Consider the following 21352-nt stretch of genomic DNA (forward strand, 5'->3'; position numbering starts at 1 on the left):
TTTTTCGGTCCTTGGGCTATTTGGGATTGAAGTAAAGCATTACCTTGAAAATGGAAAATCCTGACTGGGTATTAAATTTAATTATCCACAACAATCTCTTCGATGAACAGAGAAGTGCCTGCTTTGGATGTCATTAAAAATGGAACATCTGACAACAGGAGGCTACTGGAAAAGCAACAGTTTATCCCCCCTCTTTATTTTCTAGCAAGATTAGGCCCAAAGGCAAGATTCTTCTACATTCTCTGTAAGACCATGGTGTGTCCTTGGGTGCACTACAGCAGTCCAGAGGACTTGCCTTTCTGTCCCAATTGGGTTGCACTTGACATACAAGAGGGCACTCACTTTTGTTGCTCCACCATGTTCCCCTCTCTATCCCTAGCCAGGCATTGCTGCTTGTCAAAGACAAGTGGAAGAAGGGAAAGTGTGAAATGGCTTCTCTCTTGCAAGTGGTTTATGAGGTCAGGAAGGCTTGGGAATTCTATTATAGATTGTTTAGTGCCAGAGAAAACAAAAGACCTCAGATGAGTACTGGATTCCAACAACATAGATTCCTTTATCTTAAAGAAAACTTTTTGAGTAGTTGTGTTGCACTGTGCCCTTCATTTTTGTCAGGAGACTGTATCTGCCATGTAGACCTCAAAGGCATATTTCTCCATTAGTATCCCTAAGGAGTCCAGGATCTATGTATGCTTCTACACAGGAGTTAATTGATGTTGGTTCAGGAGTCTACCATTTGGTTTTGGTGTTCACATATAACCATAAACCGCATGGAGAGATCTTGGGTTACCTGGAAGACCAGATGTTTTTTGCTCTTATCATAAAGGATGTGGTACAACACAGAGTCTCCCTGATGAAGTTGTTTCACAGCAGTGAGATTACATTGGACCTTAGAGTCCCACTTTCTTCCATTTCAAACCGTAGTCTTCATAGCCTGTACTGTAGGCACTTCTTACCCCAGGACTATTTATTTTCCTTGCAGAAAGTGACAGCAGTAATTGACTGATTCCTTTCCTTGCCAGCAGACGTTTTCCTCAAATATTTAAAGTCCTTTGCAATGGCAGTTATAATGCCATACAAGAATACAAGTGGGAATGCTATAGTGGGGAGTGTGCCCAGTGGTCCCAGAATCATAGCTGTCCTTTTCAATAAAGTTAACCAATGCTATAGGTGCCATCTTCAGCGATAGATGTCATCCTGTTAATTGCAGGAAATCCCATTCATTTGCAGACTGTTATTTTTACTTATCGTGTATACTTCTTTTCTGGTATGTGAGACATTACAGTGGACCTGAACTATATGGGATGTATCTTGCCAAGAATAAGATGTCAGACTGGTATCCACCCCTTTAAACACCTTTCATGGACCTATGCATCCAAAGAGGCACAAGAGGTTACTGGAGTAAAAGAGGATGTACAGGTGCCAAAATTCAGAATTTTCTGGCCCCTGAAGCTAACAGTAAGTCTCACTTTTCATAGTGGTTCAGCATTTGGTTAGTATTGAGAAATTGGGCAGATAGGTACCCCATCGGGGTCATTCCTTCCTTCTGTCATATAATGTGCTGCTTTTGGTGTATGTCTGAGAGAAAGGAGTTGTGGTTGTGTGGACATCAGGTACCTTAGAGACTCCACACAGCCTATATTTTCTATATTGTTGAACATGATGTCCAGTTATGCTCTGTTTGTAGCTTTCAAACCTAAAACCCTTAAGAGCCAGCTTAGTTCCCTCAAGCTCTTTATCGAGAAACAACAGCTTAAAGGGACAGCCTACAGATTTTTTGTTTTGATTTTGGTCTTTGTTTACATTTTCAGTCTGACTTTGAGTATATATGCAAGGGTTGGGGGAGGGGTGCTTACAGGAAGTTTTAATGATCTTAGTCAGATTCTGCCTCAAGTTGCAGTTGTACTCGCAGCAGCTCCCACTGAGTCATCCATTAGTTTCACCTGTGCTTTTTGCCCTCCAACAAAAGTAGCCTTTCAGAAATTTTATGACTTCACTTGCTACTACAACCTGTGATAGTTTTACATACTGAGATTGCTTTACTACAGAGTAAGGGGAATATTTAAATAGACTGATAAGATTTATTGTGAATTCACTAAATTATACTCTCTCGACTGTACTGCTCGCAGTTACGCTATACATAATAAATAAAGGAAACAGAGCCGCACAGTTAAGATTAGCGTTTTGACGAGTTTATAAAAAGTAAACACTGAGAGTCTTGCCTAACCACCCCCACGACAAACGCACACAAAAATGTAATAAGCTTATTGTTTCCCAGTGATTGAGGACTGAAAGCTTTGACAGGAGCTGAATGTTGTTGTGTTCACCAGAGGGAATGAAAACAGAGCTGAATAAATTTAAATTGAAACCAGGAGTAGAGTTGATGATGACATGGTAAGTGGGTGGTGACAACTAGGAAGGGGGTAAGCTTCTTTTGATCAGAATTTGACTCTGGGGTAGTCCCTTTTAAAGCCCTTATGTGACTTTGCTGTGGAGTCTGGTGGCAGTACCTCAGACATCTGTCCCTCCTTCCAGTTGTCAAAAAAAGAGTAGTTAGAGAGGGTTCTTAATGCCATCTTTGAAAGCCTTCCTTTTTTGGCCCTCGGGACTTATCGGCTGCTTCTGACCCCTCTGGTGTAGCTCCTTGGGTGTCCTCTAAAGGTCATGAGTCTCATCACATCCTCAAGAGCCTGCATATGTCCAGTGCAAATAACAGAGAACTGTACCAGATTGATTTGGAAGGGAATGCTAACATAACACAGGTAATTGTTACCAAATAGGTGCCTAGAACCCAGGGAGAGGACTGGACATTTTTGAGACTCCTGTGAAAAAATGTTAAAAAGTTGAAACAACTCTCCGCATTCCTTTACCCGAACATCCAAGGAAACAAAAAAAATGGTGGTTCTTTGCTAATGGTTAATTTAAAGCATTTCAATCACTTAAGAATTTTTCTTCAGCCAGGCTCATTCCAAAAAAAAAAGTTTGTCAGACTCTTGTGTAGAGAAAGTTGGTTTACACTGTGCTTCCCAAGTTTCTTTTCTTAAATTAGGAATTAGTATAAAGAAAATATTTCTTCAGATTCTCCTGTGGAGGGAATTACATCCCCTGATACTATTGAAAGGATGATGGACTCCTTTAAATGAGAGCACAGGGAGATCTCTGAAATTCAAAAGATATACTGTGACTTGCTTCAGGTAGAAACTCTTAAATTAGTGGTTATTTCCCCAGTTACTGAAGCAAGTACCTTTCCTGATAGCAAACTTCCTGCTCCTAGGGAATCAGATAAACTGTAAGTTTTCATCAGTCACATGTAACTTTTCTGCAACTTCAGAAATGATCCTTCAGTAATTTCTTTATTTAAATAAAAAAACACTTTTTTCTTAAATGCCTGACTGTTTCTAATCCAGTTCCTTTTGAGAAGGATGGTAAAGGCTTTGATAGCTTTAAGAAAAAATAAAAAAACATTGATACCTCTTCTACCTTTGCATTTAGAATTGTCAGTTGTCAGTTTCATATGTCCAGATTCCTTTTGCCACCTTTTGCTGACAAGAAAAGAAAAATGTATCTAGATTGGAATCTAAATATTCCTTGCTTTCCTGAGTCAAGTTGAAAAATAGTCATCTAGATGTTTGTATGATGCTGCTTCTGATGCATCCTCTAGGGCCACAGCAAGTTTGAGTTAATAGGTTTGCATGCTTACACACCCAAAGTCTACACAAAGATGTTAAGTCTGAAATTCTTAATGCTCCTCTGGTTAAAGAGGTTTTGTTTGGCACTTTATCTGTGGATGTTCTAAAGAGATGTGATGAGGGATAAACTGTTTCAAGGAGCAACTAATTGCTAGAAAATGGAAATCAAAGTCTAGACCAACTTTACTAGAAGTACTGAACAGGGCGAAAACAACTGGAATTGGGACCTTTAGAAAAGGGAAGGAGCAAACTGTATAGGAAAAATGGGAATAGTGGGAACAATGTATACAGAGAAGGAAAAAAGTTTGAGACAGGATTGGAATGACCCATGTAATACTTAACTGACAATGACTGGATAGATTATCAATTAGGCATAATGTTTGCAACTGCAGTTTTAGTGGTGTCTGTGATGTATAATGTTTGCAACTAAAGGGGTGTCATTTTGTTTGTTTTTCATTGTTATAAATGTAAGATTGTCATATGTAATAATTTAATAAAGATGTTTGTTGGGGGGGGGGTTCAGTCACCTATTACAAAATATAGCCAAAAGTTCCCCCCTCAAGTCTGGGAACTTTTATAGAAAAGACATTTAGATAAGACACCGCAAAAGTTAGGAAAGCAGCCTTTTAAGATGTAGTGGCAATGTAGTTCAAGTAAAAAAAAAGAGAGGTTCCTTGGGCCTAGGCTCAGTCGAATTAACATTGCTGGCTATACTCTCACAACCCTGGCAGTTCTTGGAACCTTTTAAAGAATCTCACTCTGCCTTTCTCTGTGGCACTAGTTTCCAACAGATTTTTTAGTACTGGTAATCATTCAAAATAGGTTCAGATGGCAGTGGACTTCTCTTTGTAAATCCTTGGGATTACATCCTGTCCTCACAACAAAAGCCACATTTGCTCACCTAGAAAACAAGTGACTCCTCTTTGAGAGCTTGACTTTGTACTAGAAAACTTGCACATTTTCCTTTCAATCCAGCTTATAAGGTTGATTTAAAGTGCCTGCCATGAAAAACAGTGCGACTAACTGCTCCGACTATATGTAGGAGAGTGTATGATTTGCAATATCATATGATAATTTAGCATTACCTTACTTTTCATAAAGATAGGGTATTCTTAAAAAGCAACCCTTCCTTTTTGTCTGTAATAGTGTCACAGTTCACTTTAAATCTGTCCATCACCCAGTTTTCTTTCCTACGTCAAATTGGGGGGGGGGGGGGGGGGTCTTTTATGCCCTGGATGTCCACAGAACATTTCAGATGCTACATTGAAAGAAAAGGACCTTAGATGTTCCAGTCAGTTGTTCCTTGCTTATAAAAGTATGAATGAAGGACAGCTAGTGTCAAAGCAGACTGTTTTCCAAGTGGTTATCCAGTGCTAACCACTTTTGTTCTCCTCATGGAAAGCCCACTCTGCCAAGGCTTAGTATGGCTGCTACTAGAACTTTTTAGAAAGAAGCAGACTCAAAATACTCTAGAATTTGGTCATCTGTGAGCAATTTCATAGCCATTATACTATTGACTCCTCATCAAGAGCAGGATTTTCTAGAATTGTTATCCAGAGGCTTTTGTACTCTGGGCTTTCCTCATCCCTGATTATCTAAACTTTGATAATCATCCCGTATAGAGTAGGCGTACTACTATAATGTTATGAACTAGTACAGTAAGTAAACATACCATAAATGTGGCATAACTCTCAATGTCTTAGAGCAAGAAGTCTGGACAAAGCCATAAATTATGGGAGGACAAATGCCCAAAAATAGGGGCAATTGTTTTAAATATAGCTCTTACAAACTTAGAAAGTTGATAGAATAACAGGTTTTGCAGTAGCATGAATTTTCTTAAGGGTATAAAGTCTGAAACTCAAAAGTCTCCTTGTTTACTGACTTCAGTGTTCAGTAATTTGCAATGATTTGACAGAAAACCAAATTTTTAAGAAAAAATAACCAAAAATATGAGGCAAAAATCTGGACATTCTGTGAAAATCTGTACAGTTGAGAGGTATGAGTTCATGTAGATCACTGTTGTCATAGTTGCACTCCTTCGTTGCTACCCCCTTTCTGGTGAAGTTTTTCTTAGTAGGGCTGATCTTCTGTGATCTGTCTGCCACTGTGTGGATCTAGTAATCCTTGCCTTTTTCTCCTTTTTCCTGGCACCTAATCTGCTGTTTTAGGGCTCTAGCTTCAATTTCCTGAGAGGTAAGAAAGCTTTGAATTTTGTCGCCTGCATATCAACTTTTATGTGGCCATGTTTTGTGCCTGCCTGGGACATTTGGTTGAGTGGAAACAACCCTAAAATTTAAGATACTGAATAGGCATATGATCCTTGATAGGATACCTCCCATATAGCTTAGGCTACTACAGCAGTGTTCTATTAGAACAATTAATGTTAGAGCAAGTTTACTTGCACAACTGTACTTTCTCACTTTTGATGTTTTTTTAGGAATCCTTTCCTCAGGGTTCCCAAGATCCATTCAAATAACATGACATTTGTCTGGCGTCTCAACAAGCACATGGGGGCTAGTTCTTAAGCACTTTACATGAAGCCATGAGGGTCTGGCAGTGGACCAAGTCTTTTTACCTTATTTACTTACGCCAGATGTATTCCCAGGAGCAAGCCCAAGAACTGCATTGATGGGCCACGATAACTTGCCAATGCCTTCTAAGTTAGCCTGAAGCATGAACACTGGAGTCCCTGTTTAACTGTAGTTTCCAGGGAAGTTTTGTGCCACATGAATGGAGAACTGCAAGTATTATCCGTCTGCACAAGGGTAGGCCATGAATGGACATCGGGAATTCCAGACCTGGAAGTCTGACTGTGCAAAGCTATGGAAAGAATTATCATGGAATTAATAAGGTCACAGAAAACATTCAAACCCTGTATCCATCCCAGTTTGCTTTTGTCAAGGGCAGATCAAGCTAGTAAACTTCTTTGAGATGGTCAGCAAGGCAGTGGATGAGGGGAAAGCAGTGTATACACAGCCTTCCTTGACCTGGCTAAAGCATTTGATACAATACCTCACTTAAACATTGTAAACAAACTCCCAGATGTAGACCCAAGTCATCTTCATAGCTCTCTCTGCCTCTTATTAGACATGCTTCTACCGTTTTCCATCCTTACTGGAGAAACTATTATGATTTTCAGGATGCTGCTGTCTTACCAGTCAGGCAAACTCCACCCATTTTCATATTTTCTGAATTTGAGAGAACTTTTCCAGTTCCATTGTTCACCAGCAGCCCTGTATTTATGGACAAAGTAGCTGCCATTGTTTCATATTCTCAAATACCTTGCATTCTGAAGACATGAAAGTAAATGGCCTATTTTTCCATTTGAGCACACAATAAGGGATTGGATCTCTTCTCTTGCCCCCTTCCATTCTTTACTTGCCAAAGTATTTCCTAGGCTCAGAGGCTGTTCCTAAGCTAATGAACACTAGGGTCCATAAAAGCCTAGCAGTGTACCCTAAGCCCATTTAGATCCTGAGTATTGTGGAGGGAGTGGCGTGTTAGTAGAAAGGTAACCAAGGGATTTTTAAGGGGGATGTTGGTTAGGATAATACTTTTCTTATTGACGGCCTCTGTCCATAAGGGACACTGGACCAGATCAGGGATAAATTTACATTTTCCTATACAATTTTCAAGTTTGAATAGGGTCAGAGATGAACTCTGATGTCCTTCAAGAATGCAACTGCAGTCATAACATGTGGGTTGTCCTGCCTCAGGCAGCCCTCGGTCGGCCGGATTCCAAAGTCTGGGTCCGACGTCGGCTGATGTCGCATTTCTTTCCGACGTCAGAGCGGCTGGAGTACATAAGCATCAGCCGACGCCATTTTCTTCAGTCTTTCTTGCCGCGCGGTGCCCAAAGCAGAAGCAGTTCGCAAGTGCCGGTCGGTCAGCTCCTGTATTCTTTGATTCCGAAGTCATCAAAAAAGCTAAGTACCCCATTGGGGACCTTTTCTTGCCTCAGCCGATGTCAGAAATTACTGAAAAAGTTAACAATTGTCTTTCTTGTGGTAAACAAATACCTCATAAGGATTTCCACTCTTACTGTCTTCCTTGCCTTGGCCCAGACCACGACGTCTCGGCCTGTGTAGCCTGTGCTCGCTTCAACAAGCGCACTCTCAGGCGCCGGGCGGAGTTCGCTGAAGATTTTTTCGGCGATAAATTTGCTTACACCATGCTGTCGGAACTTCCGACATCGCAAACTCCCAAGAAGCGAAAAGACCGGGACCGACATCCTCGGCCCGCGTCTACCTCCGACTCCACGCCAAAACCTAGCGCGAGTGCTCCGGTTCCCTCTGAGACGGTCTCTCCACCGCTCCGAACCGAAGACACCGCATTACCGACGACTCTGATTCCGGACATCACTCCGACGCCAGTTATCGATTTTCCTCCGGATACTGAAACCGAGGAAATGCCTGAGACCATTGCTGTAGACAAGGTCACTCCTGCACGTGGAGCTGCCAGGCCTCCTATGGCCATGTCTGTTAAGGCCTACACTAGGGCTAAGGCATCCAGCAAAACAAAGCATCTTACTAAAACCTTACCTCAGCCTACTCCAGAGACACAAATTATGTCCATGGCTGCTGACTTAATTTCTATGATTAGAGGTTCACAGGCCCATCCTGAGAGAGGATCCCAGCCTCCTTCTGATAAAAGGCCCCGGGTTGAACCCTCTGACCCTATTCCTTCAGATGAAGATTCTGAGGGTTCTGTCCACTCTGATAGCCAGGAAGAGCTCTTCCAGACCTACGAGGACTCGGATGCAGAAGATTCCATCCCCTCGGCCTCCCCTCCTGAGGATATTTCTTTTGGGGAAGTTCTGCATACCATGAGGGAACATTTCAAGTGGCAGTGACAGGATTATTCTGATTCCAGAAAACGCCTTAGGACTTTCCTTAAGAAGCCCCAGCACAGGCCCTTAGCTATTCCTCCTGTACTTGATGTTTTGGATGATTTATATTCTGACACTAGTGCTGCCCCTGATTCTCTTCCTCCTGCTCCAGCCAAGCCAGACAGGTATTACAGGGTCCCAGAAACTCATTCCCATTTATTCAGGGCCCATACTGCTGATTTGGAAACTATTTCACAGGGGCGTAAAGGAGTTCCCGCTTCCACCTCTAAAAATCCATTGCCCTCCAACAGGGAAGCTAGGTCTTTAGAGAGATGGGGAAAAAAGGTTTACACATCCACTACTTTGTCCATGAGAGCTTTGAATTGCCTTTTTCATATGTTACAATATCAGGATTTTCTGTTAGAAGATTTACAAAAAACATTGGCCACTCCTGATCCTTTGGACAGGAAGGCTTTGCAGGAAGCTATACATAACACTCAACAAGTAAGCAATCACTTCCTGCAGTGTGGATATGATGCACTGGAAGCTTCATGTAGGGCAGCTATGACAGGGGCAGTCATTCGTAGACATGCGTGGTTAAAAGATCAACCTCTACCAGATCATGTAAAGGCAAAACTTCTGGATGCACCTTTGGAAAAGAACAAGCTTTTTGGTGCTAATGCTAAGGATGTGTTAAAGACCATCGAAGAAAAAGCAAAATCAGTTCAGACGGTGAAAGATTTCCTCCAGGTTCAGCCCCCCAGATTCAGTAGGAATTGGCCTTCAAAAAACTGGTCCTTTCCTAATCCAGAAAAGTTTCAAAGGGGTAAAACAGGCGTGGCCGAGGAAGAGGCCAATACAGAGGCCCTTACAGGGGCGACAATGGCAGCCAGGAAACCAAAGAAGTGACGCAGGGGTTTCACCAGCCCCACAGCCACAATCTCAATGACTTTCCTCTACTTCCGCCTACCAGGGAACAAATAGAAGCTCCCTTGGGCGGGAAATTATCTCTGTTTGCAGAAAATTGGCACAGACTGACAAAGGACAAATGGATTTTGGACATTATAGACCGAGGGTACAGGTTCCACTTTCATACCTTGCCAAGAAAACAAGGCATGCCAAACCTACCACAAAACCAGAGGGCAGAGGCTATCAAGCAAATCACTCTGCTGACTTGGATGAAAGCAATAGAAAGAGTTCCACAACAAGAACAAGACCAGGGGTTTTACTCAAGACTGTTCCTTGTTCCAAGAAAAGAATCTCAATGGAGACCGATACTAGACTTGTCCGCATTAAACACCTTTCTCATAGTACCAAAGTTCAAAATGCTGACTCTACAGCAACTCCTTCCCATGCTGGGCAAGGGGTCGGCTGATTACTCTGGACCTCAAGGAGGCATACCTGCATGTCCCTATCAGACACAGCTGCAGAAGATACCTCAGATTTCTTGCAGGGCCAGAGCATTATCAATTCTCAGCATTGCCATTTGGCTTATCTACTGCGCCCAGAGTATTCACAAAATGCCTGGCTTCAGTAATTGCTCATTGCAGGCTCCAGGGGATACAAATTTACCCGTACCTGGACGACTGCCTCATACAAGCGGACGACAAATTGATGTTGACAAGAAATTTGGACTATGTCATACGATTACTTCAAGCTCTGGGATACACAGTCAACTTCAAAAAGTCAAGACTGCAGCCATCCCAGCAAATAATCTTCTTAGGAGCCAAACTAGACACAGCCTCTCAAATGGCTTACCTGACAGAAGACAAGCAAGAGAAGTTAACTCATTACTTCAAAGGTTTAGCAAAACTTACCCAGATGACTGCAAGGAGATTCCTACAGGCCCTGGGTTACATGGCATCCTGCATTCTCCTGGTTCCATTAGCAAGACTACACATGAGAAAGCTTCAATGGTACCTAAAAAGCATTTGGTCTCAACACAGCAACAACTTGGAGACAATCATACCGCTCATTCCATGCCTACAAAAGGAATTCCTATGGTGGGCCTCGGTGAGCCAGGCAAACACAGGTATGTCATTCAAAAAACCACAGATAACACAGACGCCTCAGACCTTGGATGGGGGGCGCACATGGAAGGCAGATGTATACAAGGACAATGGTCTCCAAAGGAAACACATCTGCATATAAACCAAAAGGAAATGCTGGCAGTAATGCATGCCATCGAGGCTTTTCAACACCAACTTCAGCAAGGCCATTTACTGATACGGACAGACAACACCACTGTGATGTGGTACATAAACAAGCAAGGGGGTACCCACTCTTACCCTCTTTGCAGACTGACAATGCATCTTTGGGAAAAATCACTGAGCCTAAACATCCAGTTACAATCCCAGTTTGTTCCAGGCAAAGACAATGTGTTGGCGGACAGCCTCAGCAGGAATTTCACAGATCCACACGAGTGGAGGTTACATCCGAAGGTCTTCACACAACTCACTTCGAGATGGGGCAGGCCAGAAGTGGACCTATTTGCCTCTCACCTCAACCATCTTCTACCAAAATTCTGCACAAGGACATACCATCCAAAAGCTTGGAAAATAGATGCTCTCTCATTCAACTGGAACTTCCTAACAATCTATGCATTCCCACCTCTGCCACTGATGACCTCAGTATTACTAAAGATCAAAGCAGAGAGACCCAGGGGAATCATAATAGCTCCGGACTGGCCAAGACAACACTGGTACCCACTACTATGGAGCATATGTCACACCAGGAGGTGGGCCCTTCCCCAATGGCCTCTACTTTTGACAACACAATTTCGAAACAGTGCATCCAAACCTTCAGACACTGCAGCTAACAGCATGGGAGATCCCATAAATAACCTCAACCTATCTCTCTCCAAGGAAGTTCAGCGGATACTAAAAGAGGCTCGAAGACCATCCACCAGAAAGGTTTACTTAGCAAAGTGGAAAAGATTCAGCAATTGGAATACCAGCAAAGGACATGATGCATCACTGTTGAACATCCCACTCATCTTGGAATATTTGGCAGATATACTAAAGAACGGCCTCTCATATTCTTCCATAAAGATACATGCATCAGCTATTTCAGCTAGATACAACACTGATCCTCCAGTTTTTTCACACCCTTTGCTAAGACAATTCCTCAGGGGAATCAAGAACATTAAGCCACCAAGAAAGGCCCCAGTGCCAGCCTGGGACCTCAATTTTGTCTTAGAAAAACTGACTCTACCTCCATTTGAGCCAGCAGCTTCAGTTGACTTGCAATTTCTCTCATGGAAGACAGCTTTCCTGTTGGCAATTACCTCAGCAAGAAGGCTTTCGGAACTACAGGCCCTAATGGCAATACCACCGTTCATAATTTTTCACAGAGACAGGGTTTCATTAAGGACCAACCCTACCTTTATGCCAATGGTGGTATCTAGGGTTTCTTTAAATCAAGCCATTCATCTTCCTGCTTTCTTCCCCAATCCTGAGAATAAGGGGGAAAGACTGTTGCATACCTTGGACATTCACAGACAACTTCGATACTACCTGGACAGAACCAAGGCCAGTAGGAAGTCTGAACAACTTTTTGTAGCTTACGCCCCTGCAGTCCAAGGAAAAGCAATTTCAAAACAGACTATTTCAAAATGGATTGGACATTGCATCAGATTCTGTTATTCCTTTCATGGAAAGACTGTTCCAGCCAATGTCAGACCACATTCCACCAGAGCTACAGCCACCTCTACAGCATTCTTAAGAGGGGTGCCTACTAAGGACATTCTAGAAGCTGCTACATGGAGCTCCGTGCATACATTCTCCAAACACTACAATCTCCCTCTATACTCCAGATCCAGAGCAGGCTTTGCTTCGGCAGTCTTGCAGGGTTTGATTGCCACACCATCCTTTTCCTAGAGCATGCCTCCTCCCCCAGCTAAGCTATGGTATTCTACCCACGTTATGACTGCAGTTGCATTCTTGAAGGACATAGTACAGTTTTGTACCTACCATAAATGTAGATGTCCGATAGACATGCAACTGCAGTCGGATTTTCCCTCCCTCCATACCCCTCTATGCCTAGGGTCCACTCCTATCCCTGTTACTCTTAGCTGGGGATATCTGTTATGGTGTATTTGTTTTATTGCTCATTTATTTGTATGGAATCCTGTTTTTGTCTTCCAAATTGATTACAGCCTTCCTTGGAGGGCACCTGGCATCTGGGGCAAGAAACACTGAAGAAAATGGCGTCGGCTGATGCTTATGTACTCCAGCCGCTCTGACGTCGGAGAGAAATGCGACATCAGCCGACGTCGGACCCAGACTTTGGAATCTGGCCGACCGAGGGCTGCCTGAGGCAGGACAACCCACATGTTATGACTGCAGTTGCATGTCTATCGGGCATCTACATTTATGGTAGGTACAAAACTGTACTTTTTACATGGCTGGGGAGCCTATTCCATAGCATGGGGGTCCTTTGGGACATGTATCTGTCTTGCCAGCACTTTTTTGCCACAAAGTTCAGATTCCTGGATCCTAGTGTTTCTGGTGCTGTTTGTTTTACATATGTGCAACAGATCCCTCAGTGCTGAATCTTAGAGAGCACTGTAAGCCAGGCAAAGATCCCCTGTCAACAGCCTGTAGGAGACTGACTACAGAGACACCACCTTAAGGTAGTCAGTGAAGGACAGTATGTTCATGCCTTGAATTCTCCTGGAGGAAAAACATTTGTGGGTGTTCCAACTGTTGCAGACATCTGATTAGGTATATGCCAAAGAGTCATTGTACTTAATGATAGTCTGATAACTGCCAAGTAGAGTGGTACTATAACTTCCTCGGACCTGTATGCCATACCCTTACCTAAAAGATGGACAACATTGAATGATTTTCTTAATATCTTAGCTATGTGTTGGTCAAAGGTCAGATTTCTGTCTACATATGTTCCCACATCCCTTACTATTTGGTCGACCCTTGAGGATGTTTATCAAGGGACTGTTTAACTTGAGTAGACAGTTTCCCAAAGGGTTTTATTGTACACTTTTTAGTATTGAGTTTTAGACCATGGCTTTATCACCAGTCATTTGGCTGTGTTAAACCCTCTTGCAAAATCCTGGGTGGAATCTATAATAACTCCCCATTTATAGTCACCTGAAGCTTAGTGAGCCAAAGGCCTTGAATGTTGGCCTTGACTTCTGAGAAGATTAAATGGTCTCTGGGATGAGCAACTGGAAAACTTTGGGAGTTACATCCGTTCGCTAACTGTAACATGGCTAATTTTGGTTTATGTAGCACATTGTGTCAAATGTTTTAGTTTTTACGTTGGCAAAACTAATAGGAGACTAAGTGACAGGATTCGGAACAATGATTATTGCACAAGGAGAGGTGAATTATTCAGTGCACTTGCAAAACACACACTAGAGTTAGGAAGGGAACATACTTCTTTATTTCTGGTTTTATCTGTTATACATGACAATGGCAGACTAGGACCCATTAGTCATAATACTGAAAACATTGAACTAGAGTGGATTCTGAGACTTGGGGCACATAGATATATGGGGTTTAATGATTATGTCCCTATTACATCAGCTTTAAGGATGAAGAAACTTAAATGAGAAGGTTAAACAATGTATAACTATATATCTATGTAGATTTTTATGCTGCATGTAAGTAGCTGTTGCTTTAATCTGCTTTTTACTAATTGGATTGTGTGTGTTTTTGGAGGAAATGTTATTGATTGATTGGCTTTTGGAGAGTTTCTATATAAGGATGCTGTGTTTTTTATTGCAACTATGTCTGATAAGTTGTTTGACCGCAAAAGCGCTTACTTTTGGTTTTACTTTGCAATAAAAGGCTTTTTACATAATTTGCTATTAGCGTTTACCTTCCAGGTTGGGATTTTTCATTCTGATTGCTGTTGTGTTTTTATTAGCTTGCCTTATGGGGATTTTTCATTCTGTTATAGAGACTTGGTTTGAAAGTTGACCTTGATACTAAAGACTGAAAAGTTGCATTTATTGAAATGTCTGATTGTGAGTAAAAAATTTAGCTTGATATAAACATTCAATGACACACTTAAAGGTAATTCCAAAGGGAAAAAATATAATATAATTAATGCTACCTCATTCCTTGTGTTTAAATGAGTATAGTATTTTAAGAGTGTGAAAAAGGAGGTATGCTGTATAGAAGTATGCCTCTTTAATTATGTAATGCCTTGCTTCAAAAAGTCACATATTACACTTCTGGAAGCTATGCAGAGTTTGAAAGTACATCTACAATGTCTGTTTTTACTAAACATCCAGGTGAACTTGCAGATGGTATAGTGTACTTGTGCTTTCAGCAAGCCATTACATACTTGTTGGGTCAAATATGCTTCAGCTAGGGATACAAGCATGAATGCATGTGTGCCAGCAGAGAAGCTGCAACTGCCCATAATGGTATATTTTTATAGCAATAACTGCTTAGCTAAATATTTGAAGTATGCTATACATAACATTTTTTATATTACATGTATAAGGTATGTAGTCTGTGTATATTCAGTAAGTTGCATGTCTGTATATATTGCCAGAAGCCGTGACCCAAAGGACATCTGTGATTTTTTTTTCAACTTTCTGGTTGCACCTTTCCAAGTTTTACTGAGTGGCCCATCATATTTTTTAAGGCTACTTGGGGTTCAGTGTTGCAAGTTGTAGGACAGTACAGTCATTACCTACCTTGACTATACTGCTCAACAACAAACATTTTTTTTACAGCAGCTACATAATTCCCTTCCTGCTTCCCAGTTATGCATGCGATAAAAATTGTACAATACTGCGAGGTGGCCTTCTAAGTAACATTTTATAAGTTGCTTGGTTTTCCTTCTCCTCTCTCAAGTAGGAGAATTTTCTGCAGTATCCTTTAGTGTGCTTGCTTGTCATATGTTCTCTTTAAGACATTTTAAATACACCATCACTGGAGTTCGGATTATCAGGAAATAGAGAATCTTCAATGTTGATATTTATGCACGTTTTCTGTATTTTAGGATGCCATTCTTTACTGTGACACTCCTTCAAAAGGTGTGGTCAAACAGACTTGCATCTGATGGATGCATATACTGTTGTTGGAAAAGTTAAAAAATGTGTGTTAGCTTTGCCGGTAATCTCCAAGTGTAGTACCTCGCACTCAGTTCTGCGCAGCTTTGGGCATGGAGTGGGCGTAACGTACATGATTGGCAGGGGAAATAGTATGAGTGACAGTCACTGCTACTTCGCATCCTGCGAGGTACTACACTTGGAGATTACCCAAGTAAACATGTCAACACGAACGAGACATAAAAGCATTAAAAAGCGCAGCTAGGGTAGTTGTAGGCATCAGTTTATGTCCCGATCCCTGCCCTATTAACATCATGTATTCTCCAGAGAAGTATGCTAGCTAGTTCTCAGACATGTACAATGAATGTACTGGTAGTTTGACTGTTTAACATAATACTTTAGGCACAGGATAGTCGATTTTCTTGGCTTCGTTCGTGTTGTTTTGTTAGGTGAGATTTATTTACTGACTTGCTGGGTGGTGTCATTGTATTGGGGTTTGGAGAGGTGGTTAAATGCTGCTACATTTAGTATGCCGTGGTATTGTTTCATTCACAGCTTTGGCTGTTAATCGTTATATTGAGTTGCTGGTAGTGTGATGCTCACGCTTTTGTTGGGTGGGTTTCTTAGGATGAGGCTGTATATTAAATAGGAGCTGTCTGATTTTTGTTTATTACTTAATCGGAGCACACATCTGTATGAGGAACGTTTCTCATGTTGTGTGTTAAAAGTCAAATGTTTCTCGCAGTTCCACACCAAAGGGTTTTTAACCAATGTCTTCAGTAAATCTGTAATAAATATTCATGCGGGCTTGGGCTGGAGGCGTGTTCGGGGCGAGAATTGCTACTGTGCATCCTGCGAGGTACTACACTTGGAGATTACCGCTTTGCCTAATTGCATGATCTACCCATTGTTCTAGATAACTCCAACTCGGCACTTTGTTCTAGTCGTATCCTTTCATTTTATTTCCCATGTTATGTTTATAAAGTCACTTTGTGTTGAGAGTTTGATCATTGTGAATTGTAAGAATGCATGTAAAGTCACATTATTGATGGTCAGTTCTGTTGTGGTTATCTGGTGTGTCTCAGAAATGCATCCTGTGTCAAACTGTTATTTTGTGTTGTGCATTTTAAGTTCTGCTTTATAGTGTATGGAAGTGTATCCTTAATCTCTTGATTTTTGGTAATGTTTGTTGGTATGCTAGTCATTTGTTTTAGCTTGTCCTGTAGTTTATAAGTTGAGGTTACTTTGATGGAGCTGTAAGGATAATCTTTCTTGCATTAGGCTGGCATACAATAGGTTTGTATTGTTTTTTTTTTTGTTGTTGGAGCAGCTTTATATGCCTACCTTGTGTTTTGTATTTGAGATTGTGTTGGCTGACAGAGGTCAGATGTATTTTTCAGTTGTGTGGTTCACAAGAATAACTGTGCTCCACATGATTGATTATTCATCCTGTCAGTGGTAGATCATAAGTTATTTTAGTTGGTTGCATATGTAAGGTGCAGGTGGTTGTAGAACTGGCTATTTAATAAATGGGAATCTTTCATTTTGTGGTGAGTACTTAGTACATGTAAAAGTAGTGCCTGTAAAATGCTGATTGTGGCCTTACATGCTGCAAGTAGAATTCTTTTCTTAATCTATTACCACTGTGCAACAGCATTTATTTTAATTGTACTGCAGATTCTAATACATGTTTATTTTATTGCAGATTGCATAGTAGAAGGTGATCATCTAGAAGCAGTTGGATCATCTCACAGTAAAATGGGTACCAGCGTTTACAGTCCTCATAGATATGGTCTCAGTCCTTCTAGATATAGCTATTCGGTAAGACACTGTAGTATCCAAGGCATAAATTACTTGTGCATATATGTAACAGTGTAATATTGCCAGTAATATCTGCAAGAAAGTTTTGAAGAGGCAAAATATTTTTAGGGTCTCTGTGAACACTTATTCATTTGTATAGATCTGACTGTACATGTCAGTGTAATTAACCTCATCCCAAAGTTTTTTTTCCTCCCAGTGTTGTTGTCTGGGTGTAGCTTAGTGAGCAGAAACCCTTCAGTATCTTTCATTTTCTTCACTGCCTTTTGTTCCCTGATGCAGGTTATGAAAGTCCCACCATTTTTGTCAGTATTTAGATCTCACGTAATTTGATTCAGCCTGTATAACACAGGGGTGACAGCACTTTTGTACTACATACTGTTGGTCATGATTCTTACTTGCCAGTCCTGTGACTATTTTGCTCAGTGTAGTAAAGTGCTGTAAAGCATACACAAAAGCTCAAGTGCAAGTTTCCTTCAGAGAGTTAGCTTTTTGGAAATAGAGCAGGTTTCACGAAGTGCTGTGTAGTGTTAAGTGCAGTCATTTTTGCCAGTAAAAATGCTGCTGTCTGTGTAAGTGCAGACAAATCAAGAAGGAAATTGTATGCTAGAAAATGTCTAACTACTCACTACGCAGCACTGTGAATCAACTGTCAAAGATAACTGCAGACTTGCTGTTTCTGATGTCTGATATAAGGATAGTATGCAGACTTAATCGAACAGCAGCTTTGAACACCTTTAAAAAAAACTGCAGTTTACCTGCTAATACAAGTTTTTTTTTTTTTTGTTTTTTTTTTTAGCAGCAGCATGTTGCACATGCCAGTAAACTGCCACGAAGTCCGTGTCTTAGAGCATTTTTGTAAATGAAATAACTGAATACAGAAACAAACCACACATAATTTATTGCACTGTGGGACAAACAAGTCTGGAGAGAAAAAAAATCAGACTAGTGTTGTCATCGCTGAGGACATTTTTTATGGTATAACAAATTAAGAGTAGTAATAAACACTTGAAATAAGGCTTTAGTATTGCATGAAAGATCAGTAAGAGTTGAGTTTTCCTTTAAGCAATTGTGTGGGATTGGTTTTATACATAAAATGTAGCTGAAAAGAAAAAGGTTACAGGAGTGTTGAGGATTTTTTTAATATGCTTAGTTTATCATTTTACAAATGTTAATCTAGTACTTTCTTTTGCTAAGTTGTTGCAGGTGCAGTCTGAAAATCCCCAGTTGGAATGCCAAGCCCTTTCTCAGCACAGCATGTCACCATGCAGAGGACAGAATGCAACAGCAAGTCACATGGTGTCCTCCCCAGGATATGGTTACCGGTCTGCAGGGCAGCGTCTGGGACATGGACTACATCACAACCCTTCATCAGACTCTGTTTCATCTGCTCCTTACTCCAGTCCTGCTCACCCAACACCCACAGATACTACTTTGGCACATTTTGTGGTCAGTTCTGGATATTACAGTAGCCAGCAACATTCAGGGGGAAGTACATACAGCAGTGCTGGCCATCTAAAGACAGGTTTGGCTAGTCAGAACTTGGGTGTTAGTAGCCCACTTCAGAATTGTACAGAAATGGCCCCTACGGACTCTGTTTCTCAGACAAGTGCTGCTGCTTCAAGTACATCTTCTCTTCCACAGGGTACACGTGCATCAAGTTTACGGATTTTAAACCCAGGGAGCCCTGGTCAGCAGACTCACCTTTCTGGGGCAAGGTCAGGCACGACGAACAGTTCCCAGCTTTTTCAGCACCGAGGAGGAGTTTTACACCCATGTCAGTTGCCATCACACCAGGGCTCAGGAGTAAGGACACAGTCTGGACCTTCATAATATTCCACAGAAATGTTCAAAGACCATCATGGCAAGTCAAGTCTAGTCCTGTTTGGACCACTTGCAGTCCAAGACTGTAAGTCCCATCTGCAGCCTAACACAGGCAACAGGATGTGTGCTGCCACTGATGTGGACTGGGGACAGTTCACATGCAGACTCCTCCGATTCTGATTCCTTTTCTAGGTTGCACAGGTGGTCTGTAAAAGGTAAAGACAAAAATGTTGTACCTGTTGTTAAGGTACATTTTAGATATACAAATCCATGAATAAAAGGTTCTAACTCAGATGAATATACTGTTAGGCTCTGTTTCCAGTTTATAACTATAAACTGTAGTCAGTTGTGCAGTAAAGATCGTTTTTTATATTAAAAAATAAAAGTGGGTAAAAAACTATATTTCTAGTGTCAGGTTATAAATATGGGAGGGGGGCTATGGTGGGGAAGGATCATTTGTGTAGACTATCATTCCATTCAGAGGCAGACCATTACAGTACTGTGCTGGTCCAGTGTATAAGTGAATGTTCACAAGTGCTAGCAGGCTGACAGGTGAAGAGACTTGATATCCAGTGTGCTGGCCCTTGTTTGCTTCATTCCTTATTTTTTCTGTGTGCGTGTGTAGCTTCATTCCATTCTTCTATGTGTATGTGTGTGCAAGTATGACTGTGTGGAACCCTTTGGTCTGTGCTCCTGTTCTTTATCCCTGTTTAAGTACTGTATTGCTGGCACATGCACTTGAAACAGCCTGGTTCTGTACTTGGTCTGCCCTTAATTCCATACTGTTGCCAGCTTTTCCTTATGTGTATACTGTAATATTCTGGCGTTAAGACACTTTTATTTATCTATTGTTTATTCAGTTATAACCATTATAGGCTAGCTAATGTACAAATTGTATAATCCACGGTGCTGCAGTGATCCTTTTCAATACATCAATGCTGTGAGTCCCTTCCAAGTCTGTCTCTGCCCGTCTTTTCTCTGTTGTTGAGGCACAAAAGTTGGGTTTTATTTTGAAGTGACTGTTACAGAATTTCAGTTTCTTTTAAGCTGAAACGGTGTTTATACAAATGGAATTTTTTTAAAGAAACCAACACAATCAGGTCCCTCTGATACTTTGCAGCTCTGAATTGTCCAAATCGAGTCATACTGTCTTCATTTTTCTGTATACACTGTACAAAAGTTATTTAAAGACTGGGGTGCCCTAGTCTTAATGTTTGAAAGCTGCCATATCCTTTTTGTCGTGATGTCTTGCACAGTCCTCTAATATTGAAGCAGACAGGAACACAGTAACAAAAATGATACCTCACTGGGGTGCTGATGCTACCTTTTTAATCCAGCAAGACGGTAAGACAGTGTGTCGTGAGAAAAGTTGTTCTGCTTTTTCTGGAACAAGCTTCTCAAGAGACACTGAGAGACAGGCTCACAAAAGGAGATCTGGCAGATTTTAGTAATTGGTGTTTTTACACAGTGCTGTAACATTTGAACTTTCAGAAGAGATGTAATAATTTTGATAATAAAATACTTATGTTGATAATCAGTGTTCAGTGCATTTTATTGCTACAGACCATTTCATTGTGTAGGTTGGAATATTTTTGTACATTTGTTTTCACCTGAGGATCTTTAGTCCTGTAGAATATGATCTGATATTGCAGAGTTCTGACTTCAGGAACTGATATGAGTTGTACCGCAGATGTCTGAACAACTTGCCATATTGGATGTTTTCAGGTCACAGGTACCACCTCTTCAGTCCCAGGTTTCTTTTTCTCCTGTTTCACTATGGCCATAGGCTGCTTCAGTAAAGGATTTTTGGTAGTTTTTCCTGACATGATGAAATTAATCAATTGTCATTTGTTAACATTTAACAATGGGTCATTTCTGTGCAAAATTTGGGTTCCAGCCCTCCCCCAAGTAAAATATGCTAATTGTTTTGCCAGCAAAGGCCCTTGCAATACACCCTCTGCTACAATTCCTTATCTTGTATGTCTGCTTCCGCTAAAACAAGAGTCTTGATCTTTAAAAGCGTGCTTCATCTATTTCTGAATCTGCCAAAAAAAAAAATCTTGCTTTGAAACTAAGGAGGGCCATTCTGAGACATTGATTCAGGCTACACTCTGACAACATTGAAGCACTAGCAGAAATTAAATCTGAAGTTCTTGTCTCTTGCTGTTA

At 41.2% G+C, this 21352-nt stretch overlaps 1 protein-coding gene across 2 annotated transcripts in view; it reads left to right on the plus strand.

Annotated features, from left to right (window-relative positions):
* SETD5 (SET domain containing 5) overlaps positions 1-20717 on the plus strand; it is a 2687190-nt gene extending 2666473 nt beyond the window's left edge. For both annotated transcript variants that reach the window (XM_044078031.1, XM_044078032.1), the window contains 2 exons: positions 17247-17362; positions 18557-20717. In XM_044078031.1, the coding sequence (XP_043933966.1) occupies positions 17247-17362; positions 18557-19192 (752 nt within the window). In that variant the 3' untranslated portion in view covers positions 19193-20717. The remainder of the gene's footprint in view (positions 1-17246; positions 17363-18556) is intronic.
* Positions 20718-21352: the final 635 nt, after the last annotated feature.

Source organism: Protopterus annectens, chromosome 7.part0 (assembly GCF_019279795.1).
Source record: "Protopterus annectens isolate FY-2018-M chromosome 7.part0, PAN1.0, whole genome shotgun sequence".
Classification (NCBI taxonomy): Eukaryota; Metazoa; Chordata; order Ceratodontiformes; family Protopteridae; genus Protopterus; species Protopterus annectens.